At 44.1% G+C, this 26,975-nt stretch overlaps 1 protein-coding gene across 6 annotated transcripts in view; it reads left to right on the forward strand.

Annotated features, from left to right (window-relative positions):
* Positions 1-26,975, forward strand: part of LOC110501885 (zinc finger E-box-binding homeobox 2) — a 76,777-nt gene that overhangs the window by 42,644 nt on the left and 7,158 nt on the right. For 3 of the 6 annotated variants that reach the window (XM_036959336.2, XM_036959341.2, XM_036959338.2), the window contains exons 3-6: positions 18,525-18,797; positions 21,541-21,609; positions 23,134-23,331; positions 23,621-23,835. In XM_036959336.2, the coding sequence (XP_036815231.1) occupies positions 18,525-18,797; positions 21,541-21,609; positions 23,134-23,331; positions 23,621-23,835 (755 nt within the window). The remainder of the gene's footprint in view (positions 1-18,524; positions 18,798-21,540; positions 21,610-23,133; positions 23,332-23,620; positions 23,836-26,975) is intronic. The other 3 variants (XM_090216230.1, XM_036959337.2, XM_090216231.1) reach the window with 1 other exon arrangement.

The following is a 26,975-nucleotide window of genomic DNA, read 5'->3' on the forward strand; positions in this document are numbered from 1 at the left end:
GGGCCTGTTCCCTATATAGTGCACTCCGTTTGACCAGAGCCCTATGGGCCTGTTCCCTATATAGTGCACTCCGTTTGACCAGAGCCCTATTGGCCTGTTCCCTATATAGTGCACTCCGTTTGACCAGAGGCCTATGGGACAAATGGTCCCATTCGGGACACATCCACTGTCTTCACAGTGCCACTTAGTATCCTTTACTAAACAGATGATTCCTGTTATGGCACTGTGTACGAGGGATTTTGGCTTTTTGCGTGTCAGAAAGGTCTCATGTAGCTGAGTTATTTTACATTTCAAACAGGCTTATGAAGACTTGAAACAGAAATGATAATGTATTTTTTTTGCTTCGAGAACTGAAAGGGTCATGTTGATTTTGAAATCATCATGACCCTTCCCACCACCCCTCCTCTTCTCTCTTGTTCCACTCCCACCATACTAAAATAACTCAAATAAAAACTTAATAACATTCTCTAGGGTCCTCTAACCCTTCCCTACCCACCCTCAACGTCCTGCTAAAAAGCTCTGTGCTAACCCACTAAAGGGTGCTGAATGAAACTCTGCTCACCTGAGGGAGATGTTTATCAGCCAAGGTTCACAAATAAGATAATCTACAAACAAGATTATGTTTCATATTTAGGGCCGGCTGACGATTATGATTCTACAGGGGCCAATAAAGAGAGACGGCTAGGAGCCAAACAGGCAGACACAGATGTATAAAATGGATAGAGGTCAGAAAACTATCCACTTAGTCTTTTGCCGTTACTCTGAGGGTTACATTAAGATACATATTTCTTTACACCTGTAATCTTGAATTATTTGGTGTGAAATGCTTGAGTAAATCTATAATTCGGGAACTTTATAGCAGTTCCATAGATTCATTTTGAGGAGCTGATTCTTGTATGGAACTTGTTTTGGATTTGTAATTTTATTTTTTGGAAAGGGAAGGAGGTTGTATTCATCGAAGGGATTTGAAATTAAAAACCTTTGTAAAAATGATTGAAACAAGGATTAAGTCTATTTCCACCTGGGAAGATGAATAATTCAGACATTTTGGAAGTAGGCCTCCTTCCCTGTCCCTCCAGAGAGGCTGGTGGGCTGCCTGTAAAGCCTGAAACATACATTATTCAGTTCAACTTGACTTAAGTCAGTCTTCTCTTAGGCAACCTAGATTCCAGCGTGGTGAGGGTATGTAGCTCTTTCCTACCTCTCTTTCCAGTAGTTGATGATTGATTGAATGTGTAGATGCATTTTTCTTCAACTTTATGTAGCACATGTTCAGAAGTTCCAAAGGGAAGTGTTTACCTTCTCTGTGGTTTGGTGTGCTCAATTCCATATTTATTACTTGTTCTATCTCTCGATTTTCACATTCACACACGCACAGATGCACATACATGGACATGCAAACGCACACATACACAAACTGCAGTTCCTTTGCCTGACGACTCACACTAAATGATTCTGACTGCTCTGTCGTTCGCTACATACTTTAGTGTGAGACTGACGTCATTGCTGTTTGTGGTGAAGGGGGCTTTGTACAAAACAAAGTCATCAGTGATTGGATCGCCTCTAAACAATCAGTGTATCAAAGCCAATTTTCAAACACTGCTTTGCCCACGTATGTTTTGGCTCTCACCCAACCCATTGGTTTCTGGACCAATCAGACGGCCCAAATGTGTTCGCATTCGATGAAGGGTCTGGGAGGTACTCAGATCCAGAGTCATTGTGGAGAAGAAACTAACATCCGTGGGTGTGGCCTAGCGTTTGGCCGGAACAAGGAGTCTGGGTAGCTAGGAACAGAGGTTCTAGCATGGCAGTAAAATCCCTTAAAATATAGCTGAAGGGCACACTCACTCACCCACTTACACCCACCCATACGCACACACACAGCAAGCTGGCACTTAACAAACTGTACAAGGCTATAAACAAGCAGGAAAATTTGCACCCGGAGGCTGCTTTTCTTGTTGCCGGCGATTTAAATTTTGGGTCATTAAGACACGTGACGCCCAACTTCAGTCAACACATCTCCTTCGTCACTAGGGGAGATAAAGTCCTAGACCACTTTCACTTTACTCACAAGCAAGCATACAAGGCCCTCCCTCATCCTCCATTCGACAAATCAGATCATGACTCTGCGTTCCTGCTTCCTGTGTACAAGCAGAAACTCAAACAGGAAGTGACCGTGAGCCTCTCCATTGAGAAATTATAATCAGAATCAGAGATTATGCTACAGGATTGCTTCGCTAGCGCTCATTGGAATATGTTCCCGAGATTCCGCCGATGACATCACGAGCTAACCACGTCCGTCACCTGGCTTAATTAGGATGTTGTCCCAACAGTAAAGGTTCGCTGCTTCCCCAATGAAAAACCCTGGATTAACACTGAGGTTGGCACTAAGATAAAGGACAGGCTACCTACCGCACACAGGGCTATCGCAGACAACCCTGAGGATACGGCTGAGGACAGGAACAAGTACAATAAGTCTTGCTATGACCTCCGCAGAGTCATCAAACGAGCAAAAGAACAATACAATATAGTCGACAGCGGCCCACCACATGTGGCAAAGGCTACAGTCCATTACGGATAACAAAGGAATACCCAGCCATGATCTGTCCAACGATGCCTCTCTACCTGACAAATTTTATGCACGCTTTGGCAATAACAACACCGTGCCGTGCGTGAGGGCTGTCACCGACCCAGACGACTGGGTGATTTCACTCTCCGAGGCCGACGTGAGTACGGTCTTTAAATCATGTCAACAATCGCAAGGCCGCAGGGCTGGACGATATTCCAGGGCGCGTTCTCAGAGTATGCTCAGAACAGCTGGCATGCATATTCACAGTCATTCTCAAACTCTCCTTAACCCAGTCTGTAATCAGCGTGTCTTAAGCCGACTACCACCATTCCTGTTCCCAACAACTCTTAAGGCTTCATGCCATAATGACTACTGTCCTGCAGCACACATCTGTAATAATGAAGTGATTTGAAAGGCTGGTTATGGCACACATCAACTCCATCATCTCAGACACCCTAGACCCGCTCCAATTTGCATAACACCCTAATAGATCGCACAATCTCAATTGCATTCCATACTGCCCTCACCCATCTAGATAAGAGTAATATCTACAGTGTGTGAAAATGCTGTTCATTGACTACAGAGTTCAACACCACTGTCCCCTTCAAACTCGTCACAAAGCTTAGGACCCTGGGACTGACCCTCTGTGGCAGGTAGCCTCGCGGTTAAGAGCATTGGGCCAGTAAACAACATGTTGCTGGTTTGAATCCCCGAGCCGAATAGGTGAAAAATATGTTGATGTGCCCTTAAGCAAGGCACTTAAACCTATTTGCTCCTGTAAGTTGCTCTTTATAAGAACTTCTACTAAATGACTAAAATGTAAATGTGAGACCTCCCTTTGCAACTGGATCCTGGACTTCCTGACTGGCCGACTCCAGGTGGTGAGAGTAGGCAACAATAACTCTGCAACGCTGACCCTCAACACAGGGGCCCCACAGGGGTGTGTGCTTAGTCCCCTCCTGTACTCCCTGTTCACCCATGACTTCATGGCTCCTGAGTGGCACAGCAGTATAAGGCACTGGATCTCAGTGCTAGAGGCGTCACTACAGACCCTGGTTCGATTTCAGTCTGTATTACAACCGGCCGTGATTGGGAGTCCCATAGGGCACCGCACAATTGGCCCAGTGTTGTGCAAGTTGGGGTTTGGCTGTTTACTCCGTCATTGTGAATAATAATTTGTTCTTAACAGACTTGTCTAGTTAAATAAAGGTTAAATACATTTTGAAAAACAACTCCAACACCATCATCAAGCTGGCTGACGACATGACGGTGATAGTCCTGATCACCGACAATGATGAGGCAGTCTATAGGGAGGAGGTCAGTGACATGGCAGTGTGGTGTCGAGACAACAACCTCTCCCTCAACGTCAGTAAGACCAAGGAGATGATTGATGGGACTGCAGTGGAGTGGATCGAGAGCTTCAAGTTCCTCGGTGTCCAAATCACTAAGGAATTAGAATGGTCCACACCCCCGCAGTCTTCCCCCTCAGGAGGCTGAAAAGATTTGTCATGGGCCCTCAGATCCGTAAAACTTCATACAGCTACACCATTGAGAGCATCTTGACTGGCAGCATCACCGCTTGGTATGGCAACAGCACCACCCTTAATCACATGGCTCTACAGTGGGAGGTGCGTGTGTATCACTGGGGCTGTGTATCACTGGGGCTGAGCTCCCTGCCATCCAAGACCTCCATATCAGACGGAAGACCTGCAAAATCTTTAAAGACTCCAACCTCCCAAGCAATTGACTGTTCTCTCTGATTCCACGCAGTACCTGTGCATCAAGTCTGACACCAACAGACTCCTGAAAAGCTTCTATCCTCAAGCCATGTGACTATAAATAGTTAACCAAATGGCTACAGTACATGGACTATCTGAGTTGTATTTTAATTTTGCACTGTCTCTATGCACACTCACACACACTGACACTCCAAAATACACACTCACACACACTGACACTCCAAAATACACACACACACACACACACACACACACACACACACACACACACACACACACACACACACACACACACACACACACACACACACACACACACACACACACACGTCATTTGCTCATACTCACATACAATGATCATATATGCTGCTGCTACCCTGTTTATCATATATCCTGATGCCTTGTCACCTTACCCCTATACATATCTACCTCTATCACTACAGTATCCATGCACGTTGTAAATATGGTATTGGCGCTGACCTTGGAACTGACCCTGTATATAGCTACTGACCCTGGAATTGACCCTGTATATAGCTACTGACCCTGTGATTGACCCTGTATATAGCTACTGACCCTAGAATTGACCCTGTATATAGCTACTGACCCTGGAACTGACCCTGTATATAGCTACTGACCCTGGAATTGACCCTGTATATAGCTACTGACCCTGGAACTGTCCCTGTATATAGCTACTGACCCTGGAACTGTCCCTGTATATAGCTTCTTACTCGTGTTCTTATTTCTTGTTTTTGTTCGACTTGACACTGTTTTTAACACTACATTGTTTACTACATTGTTGGGTGTAGGGCTCGACAGAAAGGCATTTGACTGTACCTGTGCGTGTGACATTAAAACTTGAAACAAACACACACCCACGCCGTGCCCATTTGATATCCATCTCAGAGACTCTTATCAGGGAGACACAGCAGTGACTCAGAGACTCAGGTCCCTTTGAGATGAGAGGACTGGGTGCTGGAACTGTTACGTGCCATATGCATACACAACTGACTTTAAAACATGTGGCTTCATTAAATACTGACATCACATCACATTAATAGCACATTACAGTAAGATTGAATAATTACAATGCAATATCTAATAACATATTCTAGACTCTGAAAACAGTTGTTTTGTTGTTGTTTTGTTACTCCTCAATGTTTGATGTATTGTGAGGGGCATTGTGTTATATTGTGTTAGCTGGTTGGGGTGGTATGAAGCAAAGGAGCGAGGGGAACCACAGTTAATGCTCCCTCTAGAACAGCCAGACCAGCTAAAAGGGGCCAAAACCTGATTAAGCTCCCCTCAGAAGTGTTTTGTGCTACATAGCAGTCATCCCGTGACATGTTCAAAGAGGAACTCATTTTTTCACACCTTGCACACAAGGCAGCAGAGCTGACAAGAACACACACACACACAGACTAAAACACGCCAGGGTGAAACTAGGCGGTACAAGAAATAGATCATAACAGAAAATAACAAAACAGTGGGGTAAAATACACTTCTCTTTCGCTCTCTTTCTCTCTCTGATGTTTTCACACTCCTCTATCTGCGAGGGGCTAATTTGTTGCCTTTGTCAGACTGTAAAGGACCACCAGCGCCGGTCAGTTTCTCTAAACCCTGGTGAGGTATAGTGTTACTCAAAGGGGCTCTCCTCAGAAATAAGGAGCCACCTACAAGATAAAGCACAGCCATGGTCTCCCTTTTAATAGGGAGCTCTGAGACATTTTTTTTTTGTTGCATGTTTGAAGTTGAGAGCAGCACCCCAAACCTCCCCATTCCCAGAAAGACTGTTCACAGGCTGTTGAATTTGAAGAAAACAGAACCAGTCAGGTTGAATTACAGAGCAACTCTCCTTTTTGTTTTCAAAATGGTGGACCGCATCGGGGAAAGGCTGGGTATGGCAGCCATAATGATAGCCCTAGCTGCCAACAGGTTGGCTGGCTATGGAAACCAACGGCAACGCTACTGCCCTGCTCTCTCCTGAAGCCTCCTTCTCCGCAGGGATTTTCTCCATTCTTAGATTCTCCATCTGCATAGTTGAGAAATGATCAGGTTAAGCGTGCCCAGACATCTCCACAAGGAGCCGGGTCATCTTGACTTTCATAAGAAATACACAGTAGTTGATAGGCCCTAAAAGTCTCCCCGCAACGCTGTTCATTCTATAGTTATTTCTGAACGTTCTGTGACTCCTAGTGCTCACCGAACTACTTTATGTTTTCACATTAGAGCAGAAGAGGTCGTAGTTAATGCATGTCCCTGTCCTGTGATTCCACAACGTCCCGCCGCCCAACCCCCACCTTGGTCTCGAGTCTGTAGCCATGCTCATGACGATGCCTGAGTTACGGGGTCGACAGAGTTGATACGACTTCTATCTGGGATGATAATTTGATCCGCGGGTTCTCTCCCCGGAGGAACCCCCAAGTGGAAAAGGCAAGTTTTTATAGTCTTCATGGTCTCCCAGAGAAAGTGGCAGGAACAATGGTGCTTCAAATATTCACTGCAGCTAAGCTCATAATCGTCCGTCCTGGAGCATTGTTGGCTTGTACAGGCCGTGTGTGTGTGTGTGTGTGTGTGTGTGTGTGTGTGTGTGTGTGTGTGTGTTTAGGGTACAAGGGGATTCCATAGCTTAGCAGCGTGCGAGCCAGATCCCTATTTGAGTGGCGTAAGCTGCAGCCTAATTATCCACTTGCTCTAATTATCACCTTTCCAGGTATCCTAAGAACTCACACACACACTCATTCAGCCCCTGACTAAAAGACATTCACAGATGCCCTAAATCCCTTTGGTTATAGATGTGAGCTGTTGTATCTCTTTGACAACAGATATCCTGGCCAGGTTAACTGACAGATAACATTACAGTGTGGTTGTAGCCTAGTGGATGTGGCCTAGTGGATGTGTCCTAGTGGATGTAGCCTCTCAGAGAGTTCATAGGCCACAGAGCCTTTGGGGATTGCTAGGGAGTTAGGGGACAGAAGGGAAGCCTGCTTTCTTGTTTTGTACCTTGTGGGGATGTTATTCAGGTGACATGGATCCTGGCATGGTATATGTGTGTGAGGGTGGGAGGAGGAGGAGAGCAGATGTGTCATCAACATGTGAAAGAGCTGCTGGGATTCATTTGCTGTTGCTCAATAGTGGGCAATTACTATCACTCATGTGGGTAAACACACACGCATGCAAGTGTGCATACACACACACACACACACAGACATCTTTGAATGAATGCTGCCTACACTGCCAGCTGGTCACTGGCATGGTATGACTGCAGTTACCACAGACCAGACCAGAGATGCTCCTCATGCCTAGTGCTCTCTCTCTCTCTATCTCTCTCTCTCTCTCTCTCTCTGCCTCTCTCTTTCTCTTGCTCTCTCTCTCTCTCTGTGTCTCTCTGTCTCTGTCTCTCTTTATCTCTCTGTCTTTCTCTCTCTCATCACTCACAATGAGACATAAAACAGCTAACAAAGTACTCTGGGGCAGTACTTAATTGCAATTTAGGTTTGCTTAGCTTTTCATGAAGGATAACAAAAGACCTAATAGTGATCTATACCAACAGCACCTTATGTTATTGTAGCAGCCTAATACATCTGACAGGAAGAGTAAGGCACTATCAGATGGCACCAGCACTGCGGATACATTTATTAATGCTCTTAATCTGCTTCAGATAAATTCATTTCACACTGATTACATGTATTCATCCAAATGTGCATATATTTAGCCCAGGTCATTTATTTTCCACTCTAGTGTCTCACCAATAAACACACACACACACACACACACACACACACACACACACACACACACACCGTGAGTGTGGTCAACAAAGCTCCCCATAACAGTTATTGGCTGATGTAAAAAAAGAAAAGGGGCTTTATAAATACATTTGATCGATTGTGTGTGTGTGTGTGTGTGTGTGTGTGTGTGTGTGTGTGTGTGTGTGTGTGTGTGTGTGTGTGTGTGTGTGTGTGTGTGTGAGAGAAGAGAGAGTGGAAGGGATAGGTCTCTTATTAGGCTACAAATAATATAGAAGGAGAGATAACAAACATAATTTCCAGGGTTTGTGAAAATATTGCTCTTGTGTAGGATTTAACTGCAGCTCCAACAATCCAAAAAGGTCATGATAAATGAAACAGCTCCTCAATATTCACGAGTCTCTGTGAGATTTAAACTTTGCACAAACAAGACTACCTAAATAGATAGCAGAGCAGAGCCGAGCAGAACGATGGCTACTATGTGTGTTATTTTGTCTTGACTTGCCACTCTGACAGCAGGGCCTTGTTTTAACATGCCAATCAGATCAGGCAGAATTACCACTCCTCCTTCCTCCGCCTGTAAATGTCATGAGCAACCTGTTTTTCTGATTGTGAAACAGGGTTTAAAACTCTCCTAATGTCCCCTTCTGGTGCCATCTGCACCACAAAGGTGAAAATCACATTTAGCCTCAGTATAAGAACAAGTAACAAGTCACAATCTAGATGTATACAGTACCAAATTTTCTACATTGTATAATGACAGTGAAGACATCAAAACTATGAAATACCACATACAGAATCATGTAGGAAGCATTTTTTTTTAAACAAATCAAAATATATTTATACATTAGATTCTTCAAAGTAGCCACCCTTTTCCTTGATGACAGCTTTTCACACTCTTTGCATTCTCTCAACCAGCTTCATGAATAATGCTTTTCCAACAGTCTTGAAGGAGTTCCCACATATGCTGAGCACTTGTTGGCTGCTTTTTCTTCACTCTGCGGTCTAACTCATCCCAAACCATCTCAATTGGGTTGAGGTTGGGTGATTGTGGAGGCCAGGTCATCTGAAGTAGCACTCCATCACTCTCATTCTTGGTCAAATAGCCCTTACACAGCCTGGAGGTGTGTTTTGTGTCATTGTCCTGTTGAAAAACAAATGATGGTCCAATGAAGCGCAAACCAAATGGGTTGGTATATCACTGCAGAATGCGATGGTAGCCATGCTGGGTCAGTGTGCCTTGAATTCTAAATAAATCACAAACAATGTCACCAGTAAAGCACCCCCACCCCATCACACCTCCTCGTCCTTGCTTCACGGTGGGAACCACCTTTGCAGAGATCATCCGTTCACCTACTCTGCATCTCACAAAGACACCGCGGTTGGAACCAACAATCTCAAATTTGAACTCAACAGACCAAAGGACAGATTTCCACTGGTCTAATGTCCATTGCTCATGTTTCTTGGCCCAAGCAAGTCTCTTCTTCTTATTGGTGTCCTTTAGTAGTAGTTTCTTTGCAGCAGTTTGACCATGAAGGCCTGATTCATGCAGTCTCCTCTGAACAGTTGATGTTGAGATGTATCTGTTACTTGAACTCCGTGAAGCATTTATTTCGGCTGCAATCTGAGACGCAGTTAACTCTAATGAACTTATCCTCTGCAGCAGAGGTAACTCTGGGTCTTCCTTTCCTTCCTCATGAGAGACAGGTAACTCTAATGAACTTATCCTCTGCAGCAGAGGTAACTCTGGGTCTTCCTTTCCTGTGGCGGTCCTCATGAGAGCCAGTTTCATCATAGCTATAATGGATACTCAGGGAGAAAAAGGTGTAGATTCATGCGCAGAGCGCGGCAGGTGTTTATTTCGCCTTCGCAGAAGGCAGGAACCGTGGTCAATGGCAGATAATGATCATACACAGGTAGGCAAGCAGGCAGGTGAATCAAAACTGGGACTGAAGGCTATAACCGGTTCTCACAAACGAGCTTGGAAAAGGCTTAGTAGAGTCAAAACGAACAATACCTCACAAAGGCACAACAATAATGAACTGAACTAAATAAGGAGCTGATGAGACCAGGTGAGTAACTAAAACAAGGTGAAAACATTGAACAAAAATGAAAGACAGGGCTACGTTCAAGAAAACAATGAAACAGAACACAAGGTTGACTAAGAAAATAAATACAGAACCTTACAATAGCGCTTGATGGTTTTTGTGACTTTACATGAAGAAACATTCAAAGTTCTTGTTCGTGCCATAATATGGTCTTTTACCAAGTAGTGCTATCTTCTGTATACCACCCCTACCTTGTCACAACACACCTGATTGGCTCAAATGCATTAAGGACAGAAATTCCACAAATGAACTTTTAACAAGGCAAACCTATTAAATTGAGATGCATTCCAGGTGATTACCTCATGAAGCTGGTTGAGAGAATGCCAAGAGTGTGCAAAGCTGTCATCAAAGGGTGGCTACTTTGAATAAAATATTTTTTATTTGTTTAACACTTTTTTGGTTACTACATGATTCCATTTGTGTTATTTCATGGTTTTGATGTCTTCACTGCTATTCTACAATGTATGAAAGAGTAAACATAAAGAAAACGCTGGATTGAGTAGGTGTGTCCAAACTTTTGACTGGTAATGTATATATACGATATATATATATACGATATATATATATATATATATATATATATATATATATATATATATATAGTGAGAGATAGATTCATAGATTTAGAGAGAGAGAGTCTGGGCTCGATTTAATATATAGATGCACTCAAAACAAGGATGATTTGTCCTATTGGGTTTGTTTTTCAGCTGAAATCAATGCAAAATATGGGGCACCTCATCGTCATCCTAAAAATAGCATTAGCGTGAAATCGATGGCTAACCTGCAGCCAAGAGCAAAATCCATTTAGTTAAGTGAATTCAGGTCAACATCACAGAGCAAATGAAAAGCCCAAATTGATCGTGGCAGTTATTTTGGCAGTTTATTACAGAACAAAGGAATTGTTTAAAGACCCAACGATGTAATGTACATGTGCAGAATGGCTGCCTTTCATAGGACATTAGTTTCAGTCCAGGTTTGTAACCGGTAGCATTGTTTGTTCTGAGAAAAGACTGTGATGTGTTTGTGTGTGTTTGGGGTGCTGTAACACTTCTATACAGCCAGAGACGGACCGGCCAGATAGAATCACACAGGATGCGGCTGACTACTACACAACTGCTCCTACATTTACATATTAATTGACCCGTATTCACTCCAAACAGGACTAAATATCTATCTACAGTAGTCCATGACTCTACAGAATGATCAAACTAAATCCTCCCTCTGTACTCAGTACTCTGTACTCTGCCTCTTATTTTCTCTTTCATCTGCTCATGTGGGTTGATCATCAGTCACTCCTTTGTGTTTTTCTTGTAATCCTTTCCGTGTGAGGACATCACCCTTCTGTCTGATTTAGCCTTTGCTTCAGCCACCATGTGAAGGAACCATTTTCAGAGTTTTCTATCTGTAACTTCCTCCAGTCTTGTGAATGGGCTATGCAAAGGAAGACTATTTGGCTTTTTGTGTGTACGCTATGTATGTCTAAAACTGTTTGTGTAAGTGTGTGTGAGGGGGCCGATATGGATCCGGTAGGGAGCTTGTAGGGAGATGGTAGGGGGCCGGTAGGGGCCTTGAACATTTATCTAGAGGATTGACATGTGCTCAGGCAGGCCACAGATGGCTGCGTAACGGGAGGGAGGAAATGAGGGCGGGAGAGAGGAAAGGAGGGAAAGAGGAGAGGCAAGGAAAGAGGAAAGGAGGGAAGGAGATAGGAAAGGAAGGAAGGAGAGAGGAAAGGAGGGAGGGAGGGAGGGAGTAAAGCAAGGAAGGAGTAAAGGAAGGAGGGAGGAAAGGAGAGAGAGAGGAAATGAGGGAGGGGGGAAAGGAAGGAGGGATGAAAGGAAGGAGGGAGGAAAGGAGGAATAGAAGAGAGGAAGGAGGGAGGAAAGGAGGGAGGGAGGAAAGGAAGGAGGGAGTAAAGGAAGGAGGGAGTAAAGGAAGGAGAGAGGAAAGGAAGGAGGGAGGAAAGGAAGGAGGGAGGAAAGGAGGGAGAGAGTAAAGCAGGGAGGGAGAAAAGCAGGGAGGGAGTAAGGGGAAAGGTGGGCCGTCTGGGTGCCGGAGTAAATCTTTCTCTTGCTCTCTCTTTCTTATTTCTCTCTCCTTTTCTCCAAGTCAGGACCCCCTAGATAAATTCCAGCTCAGGACTACCTAGATAAATTCCAGCTCAGGACCCATAGATAAATTCCAGCTCAGGACCCCCTAGATAAATTCCGGCTTAGGACCCCCTAGATAAATGGGAGTTTAATTCAATTAGAGGCAGGCTACTCTTTCTGCCTCACGGCAGGCACTGGCACAGTGGAACCACCCCATTCCTCTCTCACACACACACACACACACACACACACACACACACACACACACACACACACACACACACACACACACACACACACACACACACACCACACATCTTGTAAAGCCTCCTGCCTACTTTGCCAGCTGATAAACAATGCAACAGCTACTGTATGGGAAACATCTACATTTCACTTCTCTGAGAGTAGTTACGGTATTATGGCAAATCATTCATACTGTAGGCTATTTCCATGTAACATTCTCAGGAAATAATATTACACCTTTATTTCCCACCTCCCTGTGTGTGGACAATCCCTACCTGTCTGCCTGGGATTCTCATTAGATGGATGTTGGACCACTTCCAGCCTGCAGTAGCTAAGGCAGACACCTCATTTCCACAGTGTTCAGACCACGCTTCCTGACCTACTCACTCCCCTCCCCCTCCCCGTCACCTTCCCCCTCCCCCGCCCCGCCCCTCCCCCTCACCTGCCCCTCCACCTCCACCTCCCCCTCCCTCTCCCCCTCCCCGCCCCTCCCCCTCACCTGCCCCTCCACCTTCCCCCTTACCTCCTCCTCCCCTCTCCCCCTCACCTGCCCCTCCACCTTCCCCTCCCCCTCCCTCTCCCCCTCACCTGCCCCTCCCCCTCCCCCTCCCTCTCCCCCTCACCTGCCCCTCCACCTTCCCCTCCCCTTTCCCCTCCAGTTGTTCGCTCAGGTGATCTGCACCGCTCACAGGCAGAGGGAGAGAGAGAGAGAGAAAAGAGAGAGAGGTAGAACAGAGAGAGCAGTTTTCCTCCGGTAGCTTCCACCTCATCTCTCATTATCCAGGCAGTGGTAGCGGCAGACAGGAGAGACAGGAGAGCGTGCGGATCACCTGGAGCCAGCAGTAGACCTGAAACATGTCTATTTATTTTTATGATCATATCAAACACATATCAAATATGGCTTTTTTCATGGAAGAGCCGCACAGAGAAAGGAAGAGAGATAGAGAGAAAGAGACTGTATGGAGTAGATACTAGCGCCTCATGGCATATGCAAGGGCTCTGTCTGATGTGTCTTTTGAACTGCGGGGCTGTTTAAAATGGACGACGAGGAAGGAAGCCTCCCTCAGGAGAGGAGAGGGCAGGTGTGGTCTCTGCAGAGCCTGAGGACGCGCTGTGGGACAGGCGATGATGTGGACAGGGTTATCTTTTGCGGAATTAATATGATCTGTGACAGGTATGGTATGCACCTGTTAGTTAGCACATTTACATGCTCCTCAAAGGCATTTAGCTCATATTGAAACAAACAGTTGTAGCTAATAGTCTTGATACTGGGATGTCTGTTTCATAGGATTTTGTGGATTTGTACTGTATTCAAATTATGATGGGGTTTATTTAAGTATTTTAAACTGGGTGGTTAGAGCCCAGTCACAGGTAAATGGCGTTGTTCAGCCTGACATGTTTTTTTTTTTTTAAACATTGAATTATATATTTTCATTAAAACGTTAATTTGATAAGTACATTCATACAATTTTATTCTTCCACCAGAAAATATAGTCCGGACCAAAATCTGGTTGTTAGTTATTTTGGTCATGTTGCTACAGACGCGAGCCAGTCATTAATTCTTGTTGCATAGTTGCTATGCAACAGGTCAGGTCGTCCATTCTAAACAAATTGGTTGCTATGCAGGCTGGACAGCTAATGTTCGTGTCACTAGCTAGCTAACTCAGCTAACTCAGTCACGTCAAACAATGAACCTAGCTGCATTTTTTGTTTGTTAGAGCTTTCATTCAATTGGGATTTTTACTTGGATATGTCCATGATAATTGACGTTGATGCGTGATTTTGACTTGCTCAAAAAAAAGTTGTCTTTGTCTGGGCACCGTTCACTCTATGTACGGTACTAACTTATTACAGAGATCACTATTCTAAAGTGAAACATTGTTTCTGAGTTCAGACGCAGAACATATTAGAACTTATATGAACCCCCTGCTGTACCAAACTAAATGATAGGTTTATATTAAACCCGCTGTACCAAACTAAATGCTAGGCTTATATTAACCCCATGCTGTACCAAACTAAATGCTAGGCTTATATTAACCCCCTACTGTACCAAACTAAATGCTAGGCTTATATTAACCCCCTACTGTACCAAACTAAATGCTAGGCTTATATTAACCCCCTACTGTACCAAACTAAATGATAGGCTGGAAGCAAGGGGAAATAATGTTTGAGTTGAGATAAATACAAGAGATGATTCGGACAGCAACATGAACATGATACTCTGATGGAGACTCAGTGATCATATTCAGATGGAACTGTTAGCAGGCGTAGGTGTGTCTGTGACGGCCAACACAGCACGGCTTGGAACGCTGCTTACGGAGGGGGAGGGTCTCTTTTTTTATGGGACAAATAGTAAAGATGTCACGTGACAGTAGAAATGAATGACCTTATATTATCTGACTGTCAAAAAAAAATCACTTATAAAATGTAGGCTACCTGTGCATGTTCATCCACTCCGAAATAACTCCAGCATCCAAACAGTGCACTGCCTGTGCTCTTGAGACATTTGATTAATGTAAATGGACATCTGTTAACAAAACACCAGAAAGTGTTCCTAATGACGTTCGGTGATTGCGTCTTGCTGACAAATTGACTGTCTTTGTAGTCGGAAGACATGAAATTGAGGCCGGAAGTGTCACAGGAAAAAAAAACGTCATGGTCAGTCACCCTAACACACAGTTCATTTACTAGCCTAGGCTACAGTGTGTATTATCATGAGCTTTAAATAGGCCTACTTGTAGCCAGTGATCTAGCCTAGTGTGTTAAATAAAGATGCTAAACTCTGATTGCAGGTCGTGGTGAAAGAAATGTACGCTCCCTATACTTTCAATGCAAATTTCTGAAAAAAGTGGGTAATCAGCGTTTACCTGTATTTACCCTCCAGTAGGCTTGCACCACTGCTGGTAGCCTACCATCTCAGCCGAGGCAATTTTACACAATATGAACACACACAGGTTTCAGAAAAAACTGCTTATCTCGCGTAACAAAACAACTGGGAACTCGAAAATCTAGCTGGATGGATTGGATGCGCGTTGATGTCTGGTTGTCTAGTGATATTGTCGACCATCATCAGCTGATCCAGGAAAGAAAACACGTTTTGATAGAAAATAATAAAGTTAAATAGATGGTTGACTTCTTGTGGCCATGGAGAACACCAATACCCACACACACCTGAAAAACAGCTGACTGAGAAAAGCAAACAATGATAAAATAACGGATAAATCTAATGAATTGGATTAAACTAATAGGCTATTTTGGAAAATCTATGCTTTTAAGGGAGCTCAGTTAAGGCTGAAATTCAGCACTACTGAGTGGACAGCGCCTCCTCTATAGAATTTGCACCATTCATGGACAGGGAGACGGTTTGTGCAGCCATGTATAAATAAATGGGTTAAACCATTATAGAGAGGCGGGGGTGCTTTTATTTTCAAAATAACCACTTCCTTTTATAGAAATAGGTGAATGGTTAAATTAAGATTATTTAGAGACCCCCAAAAGTTTGACTCGGAGCTCATGTCTCATTCAGGGGAGCTGAGTAAGAGAGGGAGAGTGAGAGCCAGAGAGTCAACAGAGAGGGAGAGAGATGGAGAGAAAATAGAGAGAGAGAAGGACAGAGAGGGAGAGAGGCAGACAGAGAGAGGGAGAGAGAGAGAGGGAGAAGCAGAGAGAGAGAGGGGGAGAGAGGGGGAGAGAGTAGCAGAGAGCGAGGGAGAGAGAGCAGCAGAGAGAGAGAGGGAGAGAGAGCAGCAGAGGGAGCGAGAGAGAGGCAGTGAGAGAGGGACAGAGAGCGGGAGAGGCTGAGAGAGAGAGCGGTCTGATGAAAATATCAAGTGTTGTTGCTGCTTTGTTTCGGGATCCTTGAATGAGCACAATGAATCGATCGATGGATAGGTGACGGGCGGAGACAATGGATCTCTGTGAGTTCAGCAGGTCGGAACGGCGGCGTTCCACACACAATGGAGGTGTGACAAGACGGAGCGAAAGGTGGCACCCCATCAAAGATGTCACCGGAGACAAAGCACACTCACTCCCTGGCTCTCTCTGTGGCAGAGTTGTTATAACTTGCTTAATCCTAACTCAAACCTACAGAGAATGGTTTGCTAACTACCATCAAGAGTAATGGCAGCTTGTACATATAGGTAGCATGTCTAAAATAATTTCCAACCAGAACTATTGATTTAGAGACACACAGCAACTGAGATCCCAGCCGGTATCATTCAATCAAATGTATTTATAAAGCCCTTTTCACCAAGTGCTATACAGAAACCCAGCCTAAAACTCCAAACAGCAAGCAATGCAGATGTAGAAGCACGTGGCTAGGAAAAAATCCCTAGAAAGGCACGGAACCTAGGAAGAAACCTAGAGAGGAACCTGGCTGTGTATTCTTTAGCCTATAGCTTTAGTCCTGTAACATCTGCCACACTACTAGACCATGTGACCATAGAGACAAACAGTTCAATGAATTGCTTTTGTTTGGGAGGTTACTGAATTTTCTTCGTTCGCCTACCGCCCACCGCAACACAGATACAAAACAGCCACACACTGGCCAAGTATCTGAGCAACATAAGTAAAGTAACAAACAAACAGTCGTCTTCGTGTTTTTCCCCGCAAACATTTATCTTTGTTGGCCGGTGAGTTATTCTAGGAATGGGAAGCATGCATCTTTCTCTCTCTTTTTCCAGGAAGAAATGAGTTGAATAATATCCTTTTCTAAAGTAAATGTGCCTACATATTTTCTGTGGCATCATAACACGCTCAAGTCTAGATGGCAAAAACATAATTTCTTAAGTGGATAGGATGCTAGCTGGTCTTTTCACTGGTCTTTCCCAAACTGCTCTTAGCTCAGAATACATTTTTTAAAACTGGTCAGATATTGAATTCAGCGAAAAGGCAAATCCACTGCTGTTTCAGTAGTGGTGGGACTAAAGAGGGGAGGGTGTGTGAGGGTGAGCGCGAGGTTAAGCTGTTCAATGAAATCATATTATATCCAACACATACCTAGACCACACAACGTGTTTTCACGTCTCACTTTTCAGCCTTTTCTTTCTCTCCATCTCTCTTTCTTTTCTTTTTTGATCGGAGAGGGCATTACCCTGTCTGAACTCCCCTTAAATCCTAGTGGTCACACCTCTTATTAAAGAGGGTTTTGTCCCACGCCCTACACCCCCCCCCCCCTCCGCTGCTCTTGGAATTCAGCCCGGGTCAGCAGATTTCAGCCCACCCCACCATGCTTACCCTTTTTCTTCATTTGCACCTGTTGTGCAGTTGTCCAGGAGGCAAGTGCCGAACCATACAGTCAGACAAAGATCATATTATGAACAGATATGCAATGCCTAATCTCCATGTACCCAAAGGGGAAAAGTGAAGAACAAAAAAAACATATTTTTTTTATTCTCTTCCATGGGAACGTGTGCGGGAATGGAATGCCGTTGGGATGTAAAGGTTTATGGTTTCCAAAAACTGTTGAGGGGAACCAAATAATATCCCCAAACAAGCAATTGACTTCAAAAACACATCATTTTAAGCCACTTCCCATTCGCTATCTGGAGTTGGCAGCGCCCTCCAGAGATAACGTGAAAGCATGAAAGCTTTGCGAAATATTGCTTTATTAGGCATACACAGAACTCAAAATGAACCTGAAAATTGTGCTCTATTTTCTATCCCTGAGGGCCCCTTTTCCTGCGCCTAGTTCCCATGATGTCATGGCCTTTACATTTTGTTATATTATTTGTTCTTTTGGGCCTATGTCTGCTTTTCTCATGCATCTTTATCAGAGTATTTTTCATCTACACCAAAGTGGACATATTACTAGGTTACCGTGAAGGCCCTTGAGTTCAGCCTGAATCACATTTTTCTCAAGGTGTAATATTATAAGCTGTCCATTTGGTTCCTAGGTTGTCTGGTCTGTATAAAAAACTCCCCAAACTATTCAAAGCAGGAATGCGACTTTCTCCTTCCTACCATCAGAACCGAGTTAGGCGGATGTTGTTTTAGAAACCTAACAGGGTCTCTTTGTTTGTGTCTTGCAGTGCTGACATATGAGAATGTGGTGGAGATGAGCTCTGAGACAGGCGAGGATGACAAGAAGCTGCTCTCAGAGGAGAATGGCCTGACCAATGGGGAGGAGGGTGGTATCCCTGCCGGAGGCAGCGTGCCTAACCTGGAGGCATCACCCAGGGTGGGCCACGCCCTGCTGTCCTACAGGGGTGGAACAGAGAGATCAGAGGGCGGGGACGGGCGGCAGAGCCACCACCACGCCTGCCGCCTGGGAGACAACCAACACAGACACCTCAATGGGACTGGTGAGTGATCTGATCAGGTCAACACCTGCACAATATAAATCAGTAGCCTATATCAATCCAATGCATTTATATAACCCTTTTTTTACATCAGCCTTTTTTTAACAAAGTGCTTTGACAGTAAATCAATCAACACCTCACTTATGTATATCAATTACAGAACTCATAATAATACAGTATATTCACCTCTTCAGTTTCTGCAAAAATAGTTGGAGCCTGGGAAATGGCTTTGTTCTCTACTCTGTCTATTTTTTTAATTTCCGGATCTCTGTGAGGTTGACAGGAGATTGTAAAGATTAACACAGTGTTCTATTCTAGTGAGACGTGTTGCTGCTGAAATACAGTCAGCACTTTAGCTGCTTTACAGGCTCACATCGCAAAACCACCTCCCTCACTCCCATACTCATCTCTGTATGACTGTTCACACCCTCTAGCACCTCTGACCTCTGACCGTTCTCTGTCCCCTCTTTGCTCTCCTTCTCTCTTTTGTCTTGGTTTTGTTAAAGCACTGTCTCATCAATGTTTCTCTCTCTGTTGTCTTGGCTCGGTAAAAGCATTGTCTCCTCATTGGCTTCACATACATTCAGAGGAATAAAGTCAACTCCAAACAGTTCAATATTCTCAAGGTCTCGGCAGAGGAGAATGTAACAATATTTTAGTTCAATATATGAAGCGCTGTGAAACAGCCAGCCTTTCATTCTTATTGACCCATAATTGTAAATCTTATAATTAGACTCAGTTTAGTGAGCTGTGACCAACGGAGCCTCTAACTCCCGTATACAAGCAGAGCTACCAATGATAAGCAAGTAGCGCATGTGAAACCTGTCAACCCACCCTCTCTCTCTTTCTCTTTTGCTCCCTCTCCATTCCCCCCTCTCCTTCCAACTCATCTGCATCAGTGACAGGACAACTGGTGTCGCCAGGGCCGCAAAGACAAATACTTTTAATTAGAAGCCCAACGGGATCGTGAAAGAGGGAGCCAGGCTTTTGCAGGACTCATTAACATCCCTAAATGAAATTCGGAGCTTTATGACGTCCATTTACATGCTTAATAGGCCCACCATTCTGTGGCCGCCTGACAGATACAGGGTGCAGAGAAAAACTCATGTGAGACACCCAGTTTTTTATTTTTTAAATGGACCTGCGTTGACTATCCGTCTCTGTTAATGACTTGGTGGCGAGCTGCGCTGCTGAATTGGGAAATATGAGGGACTGGGAAATAGTTTTAGAAAATTTGAACCCGGTCCAAAACTAAATGTAAATGAAAAGAGCCTTGATATGGGGAGCATATGTGTATAGAATCATTATTATCATGATCATTATAAGAAAGCTGTAAAAATAAATCAATGCCAGATTAGCACATCTGCTACAGTCCATTATAGCTAATGCTAACCTAGCCATTTGCTGAATGATTTGATTTGAATTCAACTGGCATTTGACATTTATATGTAAACTGATGAAAGATGAGAGATAGACAACCCACATATTTGTTATATTCATTTCACTCAGGTAACAGATGTAAAAGACTCGGGTGTCACTTCAAGGTACTGAGTCACATCGAGAATGCACAAAGGATCGAATCAAGATTTACCACAAAAAATAACAGAAATGCTCATTTACTGTCCACGCCATCTTGCCTCTGCCTCTCTAGGGAAAAAAAGACGACTGAGTGAAAAACACAAAGAGCCTCCATTTTATATTTCAGATTTCACATACAGTGCAAGTAGTACTGTAAGTGTAGTGAAGGAGGGGCCTACTGAAAATAGAATGAAACTTGAGAACAGTGTCTAGATTCTACGACAGACACAGGGCGTGACTCACATGTCTTTGTCCTTACTCTGAGGCCTGGAACCCACAAAAAGCCCCATGTTGGCTGAATGAAACTCATTCTGTAAAGTCTGGCAGTGATTCTGAAGTTGAGGCAAAGGGAAGCAACACTTGCTTTCCCCATCAGGAGAGGCATGCATTTTTGCAGTTGTTCTCTGAAACATGCAGCACCACCATTTTATCTGCGTGGTGCTGGGGCGAAACATTTTGTGGGGAGAAGTGTGAGACCTCGCTTCTAGATTACATTTCATCTTGGAATTATGAGAAAGAAAATAGCTTTCATCCACAATATTTAGAAATTTAAGTAGGATAGCTACCTGCTAATTCCCATACATTCTACCTTTGTTGAAGGTAGCTGCCAATCGACTATAAACATTGAACCTATGTTGACATGTTCTCAATAGGTTGTGCATAGTACCTTGTGACTCATTTGACTCATAGCAAGACTATTTTGGTATAAAAAGGCACAGCATCAGGTTCCTGTATGACACATTGCTCATGAGGAAGGACGTTTTGAAAAGTAACCTGCTGTAAGTGAAAGAGGGGGGAGAAAATCTGACTGTCCCCCCCCCCCCCCCCCCCTTCCCCTGCTGCAGGGGTGTTGTATATCCCTCCTTTGAAGAGGGAAATATTCTTGTGACTCCTGTTGAGGAATCACATGACTGGGGCCAGGAGGAACAAACACAATGGGCACAGTATATGTACACCCCTCGCCTGCCTGTCCCTCATTATCAGGAACATACATTCATATTACAAGCCGTGGCTGAATGGAGAGAGGTACTGAATTGTCAGGGTAGCATGTGCATTCTAGTTGACTTTGCCTCGAGTGTTAAACCATGGTCATACTTCAGTTTATTGAGTGCTGTGTTAGCCACAGTTGATTGTCTGATTTTGAGCCCTTTTCTCCTCTCCTTCATAGATGAAAGGAAGGATGAATATGATCCCTTGGGGCCAGAGGGGTCTCTTCACTCTGTAGGAAGTGGTCCAGGTGACTTCCTCCCTCTTTATTTAACTTTTATTTAACTAGGGAAGTCAGTTAAAAATAAATTATTATTTACAATGACGGCCTACCCCGGCCAAATCCTAACGACGCTGGGCAAATGTGTGCTGCTCTATGGGACTCCCAATCATGGTGATACAGCCTGCAATTGAACCAGGGACTGTAGTGACGCCTCTGGAACTGAGATGCATTGCCTTAGACCGCTGTGCCACTCAGGAGCCCCATATATATATTTGCAAAAAAATATATGGGGGATTGGAAATGATGCAGACACATACATTGATGGAAGCTACAATCTATCTGCAATATTACAACTGATCTACCCCCTAAAAGAAAATAAATATATATATATATATATATATATATATATATATATATATATATATATAACACACTAGGAAGAGACATGATTATAACCCCTTGCAGCAGGTGATATACCTAATAGGAAACACATACACACAGTCAAGGGCCACGAGAGATAATGCAAAGCAAACATTTGCAGGTTGAGTGAGAGTGCAGCACAAATCACATCTAGCTACAAAATTGAATTTTGACCTAAATCTCATTTGTTTGATTCATGTACTTTCAAATTGGTTTAAAATTGTAGTTTGTCCTGGCAGTGAATCACATTGTCTTTGCAGTTAAGCATTTTTATCTAGCCTAAAGTAACTTCAAGGGATCCAAGCCTCTTGGGGACAGTTCAGTGTCCTTCGTTTTAAGGATATTTTCAACAACAAAAATATACACAGTATCTGTGTCACAGCTGCACACAACACATAAGCCAATAGCAAACAGTATTGATCCTAAGACAAATAAATGTAGCCACACTAACTGCCCTGATTTGTTAAATAAGCTGATGAATAAATTAGACACCTGATGTACCATTATACCTACACTGACTGTTTGGCAGATATAGCCTCACATCTTCTTACTCATAATCAAATCTCTGCTTTAAATTATGTAGAGAGAGAATTCTAAGTGAGATCTGTAAACCAGAAAATCTAATTGCAACTTAAACCAATTACCTGTTACACTAGGAAATATTTAAGTTAAAATGTCTAAAAGCTTTAAAATGGGTTGTGAACATCACTTAATGATGAAATGATCTCTTCTTTTTCTTTGTTGGGGCCATTACATGGCATAATTAACGGTAACTTAAATGTATACTCCCCTCTAAGTAGTGGCTTAATGCTTCCCTCCCCCAGTGTCCTTCATCACATTTAGAGACCAGTCTTAATATAATGTAGCTGTGCAGCACATCTCAAAATGGGGGAAGGAGAATGGAGACTGACCAATGTTCTCATGTTCTCATTTGTCTTCCTCTCTCTTCTTCTCTAACTCCCCCTCCTCTCATATCCTCCTCCTCCCCCTCTCCTCCTCCTCCCCCTCTCCATCCTCATCTCCTCCTCCTCCCCCTCCTCCTCCTCCCCCTCTCCTCCTCCTCCTCCTCCCCCTCCTCCTCCTCCCCCTCTCCTCCTCCTCCTCCTCCATCCTCCTCCTCATCTTATACAGTTAATGGAGTGGATGGGGTGTCAGAGCTTGACGACTACTTCACTAAGTGTAGTAAACTGGAGGAGAGTGACGGCCTCTCGGCCAGCATCGCTGAATACCTCCAGCGTGGCGACACCGCCATCATTTACCCAGAAGCCCCAGAGGAAGTGACACGACTCGGAACTCCCGAAACCATTGTGCAAGACGAAAACGAAAACGGTGAGAATCCATAAAATCCATTTGACAGTTAATCTCTGATTATTTGCAGTCTCAGAAGCTGCATTAAAGGCCTTCCACCCTGTGCCTTTGTCCCCAATAGTGTTACTGACGGACTTTTATGGGTAGTCTGTGTTCAAGTGTAAGCTGATGGTGACTTTACATAGAGTCTTTGTGAAGCAGAGATAATCATGTTGCTTGTTGCACTTACTCTGTTTACAACCTGGGCATACTGCCCATCAAGGTCTACTGGCTGACCTTATGACAACGCCTCCTCCTTTCCCCTATACAGAACTGTCACCTGGGACTCCAGATGCTTTCACCCAACTGTTGACCTGTCCTTACTGCGACCGGGGTTACAAGCGGCTGACATCGCTCAAGGAGCACATCAAGTACCGCCATGAGAAGAATGAGGAGAGCATACCCTGCCCACTGTGCAGCGAGACCTTCTCACACCGAACACTGCTGGAGAGACATATGGCCATGCACAAGCCAGGGATCGATCAGGTAAGACAGGCAGACAGACAGACAGACAGACAGGCAGACAGACAGGCAGACAGACAGGCAGACCGACAGACAGGGGGGTGATGTTTTTCTGTTTTTCTTTTACTATTTTCTTTCCTCATCTCATCTCCTTCACACTGTTGTGTCGTTGTGTGGGTCGATCAACGATCTGGGTGAAACACACAGTATCATTTTAGGTCACTGCCCTTTACTCATTTATTTTTCCTTTTAAGATTTGTGTTAATTATAATGGCTTTAATGGCTTCCTCATGGTGACTGGATGCTCTTTTCTTCTGCATGAAGAATCATATTCTCTTGAGTGAATTAGTATTCTCCTTTCCTCTTCCTGTCATCCTCTACTCCTCTCACATTAAACAAGTTACTTCAGAACCCCACACAGCTTCAGACCCCCACACGGCTTCAGACCCCACACTGCTTCAGACCCCCACACTGCTTCAGATCCCCACACTACATCAGACCCCCACACAGCTTCAGACCACCACACTGGTTCAGACCCCCACACTGCCTCAGACCCCCACACAGCTTGTTCACAGCTGCATTGTGTTGCGTCTTTCTTTAGTGAGGCCTGCGTGGGATGTGCTAGCATATTGCCTTCCTCAGGCCATCTGACTTTTTACATCAGCTGTTGCTAGAAGTGGACCAGATTTGATTAGAAATGAGCACTCATACATAGTAGCAGAGATTTGGACCATTTCCTATGGTTCAATACGCAGTTCTTTCACTGAGCATGACGTTGATTAAGTACCAGTTTTATAGATAGATAATAAACAGTAGCAGCACTGTCACTTTATTCCTAGTTATTTGTACATGTCTACCTCAAATACCTCGTACCCCTGCACGTCTACTTGGTACTGGTACCCCGTGTATATAGCCTAGTAATCGTTACTATAAGGGCACAAGGCGAGACCCAAATGCAAACACGAGGCAGATGGCAGAGCTACGATATTTATTATAACAAAGGGAGTAGGCAAAGGCAGGTCGGGGGACAGGTGAGAGTTCATAACCCAGGTCAGAGTCCAAACAGTACCAGATGATAGGCAGTCTCGAGGTCAGGACAGGTGAGAGTTCATAAACCAGGTCAGAGTCCAAACAGTACCAGACGATAGGCAGTCTCGAGGTCAGGACAGGCGAGAGTTCATAAACCAGGTCAGAGTCCAAACAGTACCAGATGATAGGCAGTCTCGAGGTCAGGACAGGCGAGAGTTCATAAACCAGGTCAGAGTCCAAACAGTACCAGATGATAGGCAGTCTCGAGGTCAGGACAGGCGAGAGTTCATAAACCAGGTCAGAGTCCAAACAGTACCAGATGATAGGCAGGCTCGAGGTCAGGACAGGCAGGGGTCAGAAACCAGAACAGTACCAGACGATAGGCAGTCTCGAGGTCAGGCCAGGCAGGGGTCAGAAACCAGAACAGTACCAGACGATAGGCAGTCTCGAGGTCAGGACAGGCGAGAATTCATACACCAGGTCAGAGTCCAAACAGCACCAGACGATAGGCAGTCTTGAGGTCAGGCCAGGCAGGGATCAGAAACCAGATCCGAGTCCAAAACAGTACAAGGGGATAGGCAGGCTGGTAGTCAGAATGCAGAGTGGTCAGGCAGGCGGGTTCTGAGTCAGGACAGGCAAGGGTTGAAACCAGGAGGACTAGAAACAAACAGAGACTGGAGAAGATCGGCGCAAGGAAAACCACTGGTTGTCTTGTCAAACCAGACGAACTGGCACAGAGACAGGAAACACAGAGATATATATACACCGGGGATAATAAGCGACACCTGGAGGGGGCTGGAGACAATCACAAGGACAGGTGAACCAGATCAGGGTGTGACAGTTACTGATTGTGTATTTAAATATAACTTTTTTTTAAATACGTGTTTCAGTCTTCTATTCCTCTATTGTCTTTCTCTCTGCGTTGTTTGGGCCCATCAGTAAGCTTTTCATTGTTAGTCTACACCGGTTGTTTACCAATTCGTGTGATGGATAAAGTTGTATTTAATTTTGTATTTTGATTTTAACCAGGGAATCAGTACAAGTACAACCATTTACAACCAGCAATTTGTAAACATAAAGACCAAAAAACCAAAAGTATAGGCCTTTGTTTCTGTCATAAAACAGAACCTACAACTGACCATGCAAATAAGCAGTGGAATCATTACAATTGTCCAATTATAGTGGTGATAATAGTCAGATTTCCTTAAATAAGCACCCTCCTTCCTCCCGGAGTCCCCCTCCACCCCCTCACCTGACCCCCCCCCCCCCTTTCAGATTGGCTTAAATAAGAGCAGATGGTATTCCCCCCAGTGATCTGGAGTATCATAATCCTCAAATGACTTTAAGTGTTTGTTTAGTTCTGTACTTCCTCTCCAGCTAAAAGAGCTAAAGAAAGGTTCTTCTGGAAGGTCATTATGACTAGGCTACCTTAGTGCACCGGACTGTGGAGGGATTTCCATTTGAGTGCTACTGAGTGCTATTGGTGCAAACATGTGAATTGTGCTACTCTGCTTATCCTCTGTGTGCAATGGGGAATGTATTTTTAGCATGGGGTAATTGTTCACACATTTGGTTATGAAGGCAGGTTCTACCACATCAGCCATTTTTTTCAGATCGCTAGCATTTTCACAATGTAGTCCCCTTCAAGCCACATTCAGTAGTCTAACTCTAATCACATTCTCTTACCTGAAATGTCACCTGCTGCCATACATACACACATACACAAACACAATAACACACACCGATATATAGATTCCTCAGCAAGCATTAGTGAAAAGGGATTTTTTTGACATTGAAATTGTACCATGAAAACCTCCCACATCTTTCTCATAAAGGTCTTTGTGGGGGCTTTATCTCTCTACATGCTGTTTTTATTTGTTATCTGCACTCATTTGAATTTCAGGAAATGCACCTACACTAAACAGTTACCTTTGAACAGAACACAAAAACTCAACCCACACACTATTCTCAAAATCGATTTATGAGTTCCTTGCACGCTTCATCATTTTTATTAAACCATTTCAGATGTAAAACCCTAAAAAATACTTATGCAGTTAGATGTAGTTAACGTTTGTGACGAAGGGTTATACCGTTGAAGCTACGACAAATTCATTACATTCCTTCTCAAGGCCAGC

The sequence above is a fragment of the Oncorhynchus mykiss genome, chromosome 22 (genome assembly GCF_057628025.1).
Source record: "Oncorhynchus mykiss isolate SJ-2025 chromosome 22, ASM5762802v1, whole genome shotgun sequence".
Taxonomy (NCBI): Eukaryota; Metazoa; Chordata; class Actinopteri; order Salmoniformes; family Salmonidae; genus Oncorhynchus; species Oncorhynchus mykiss.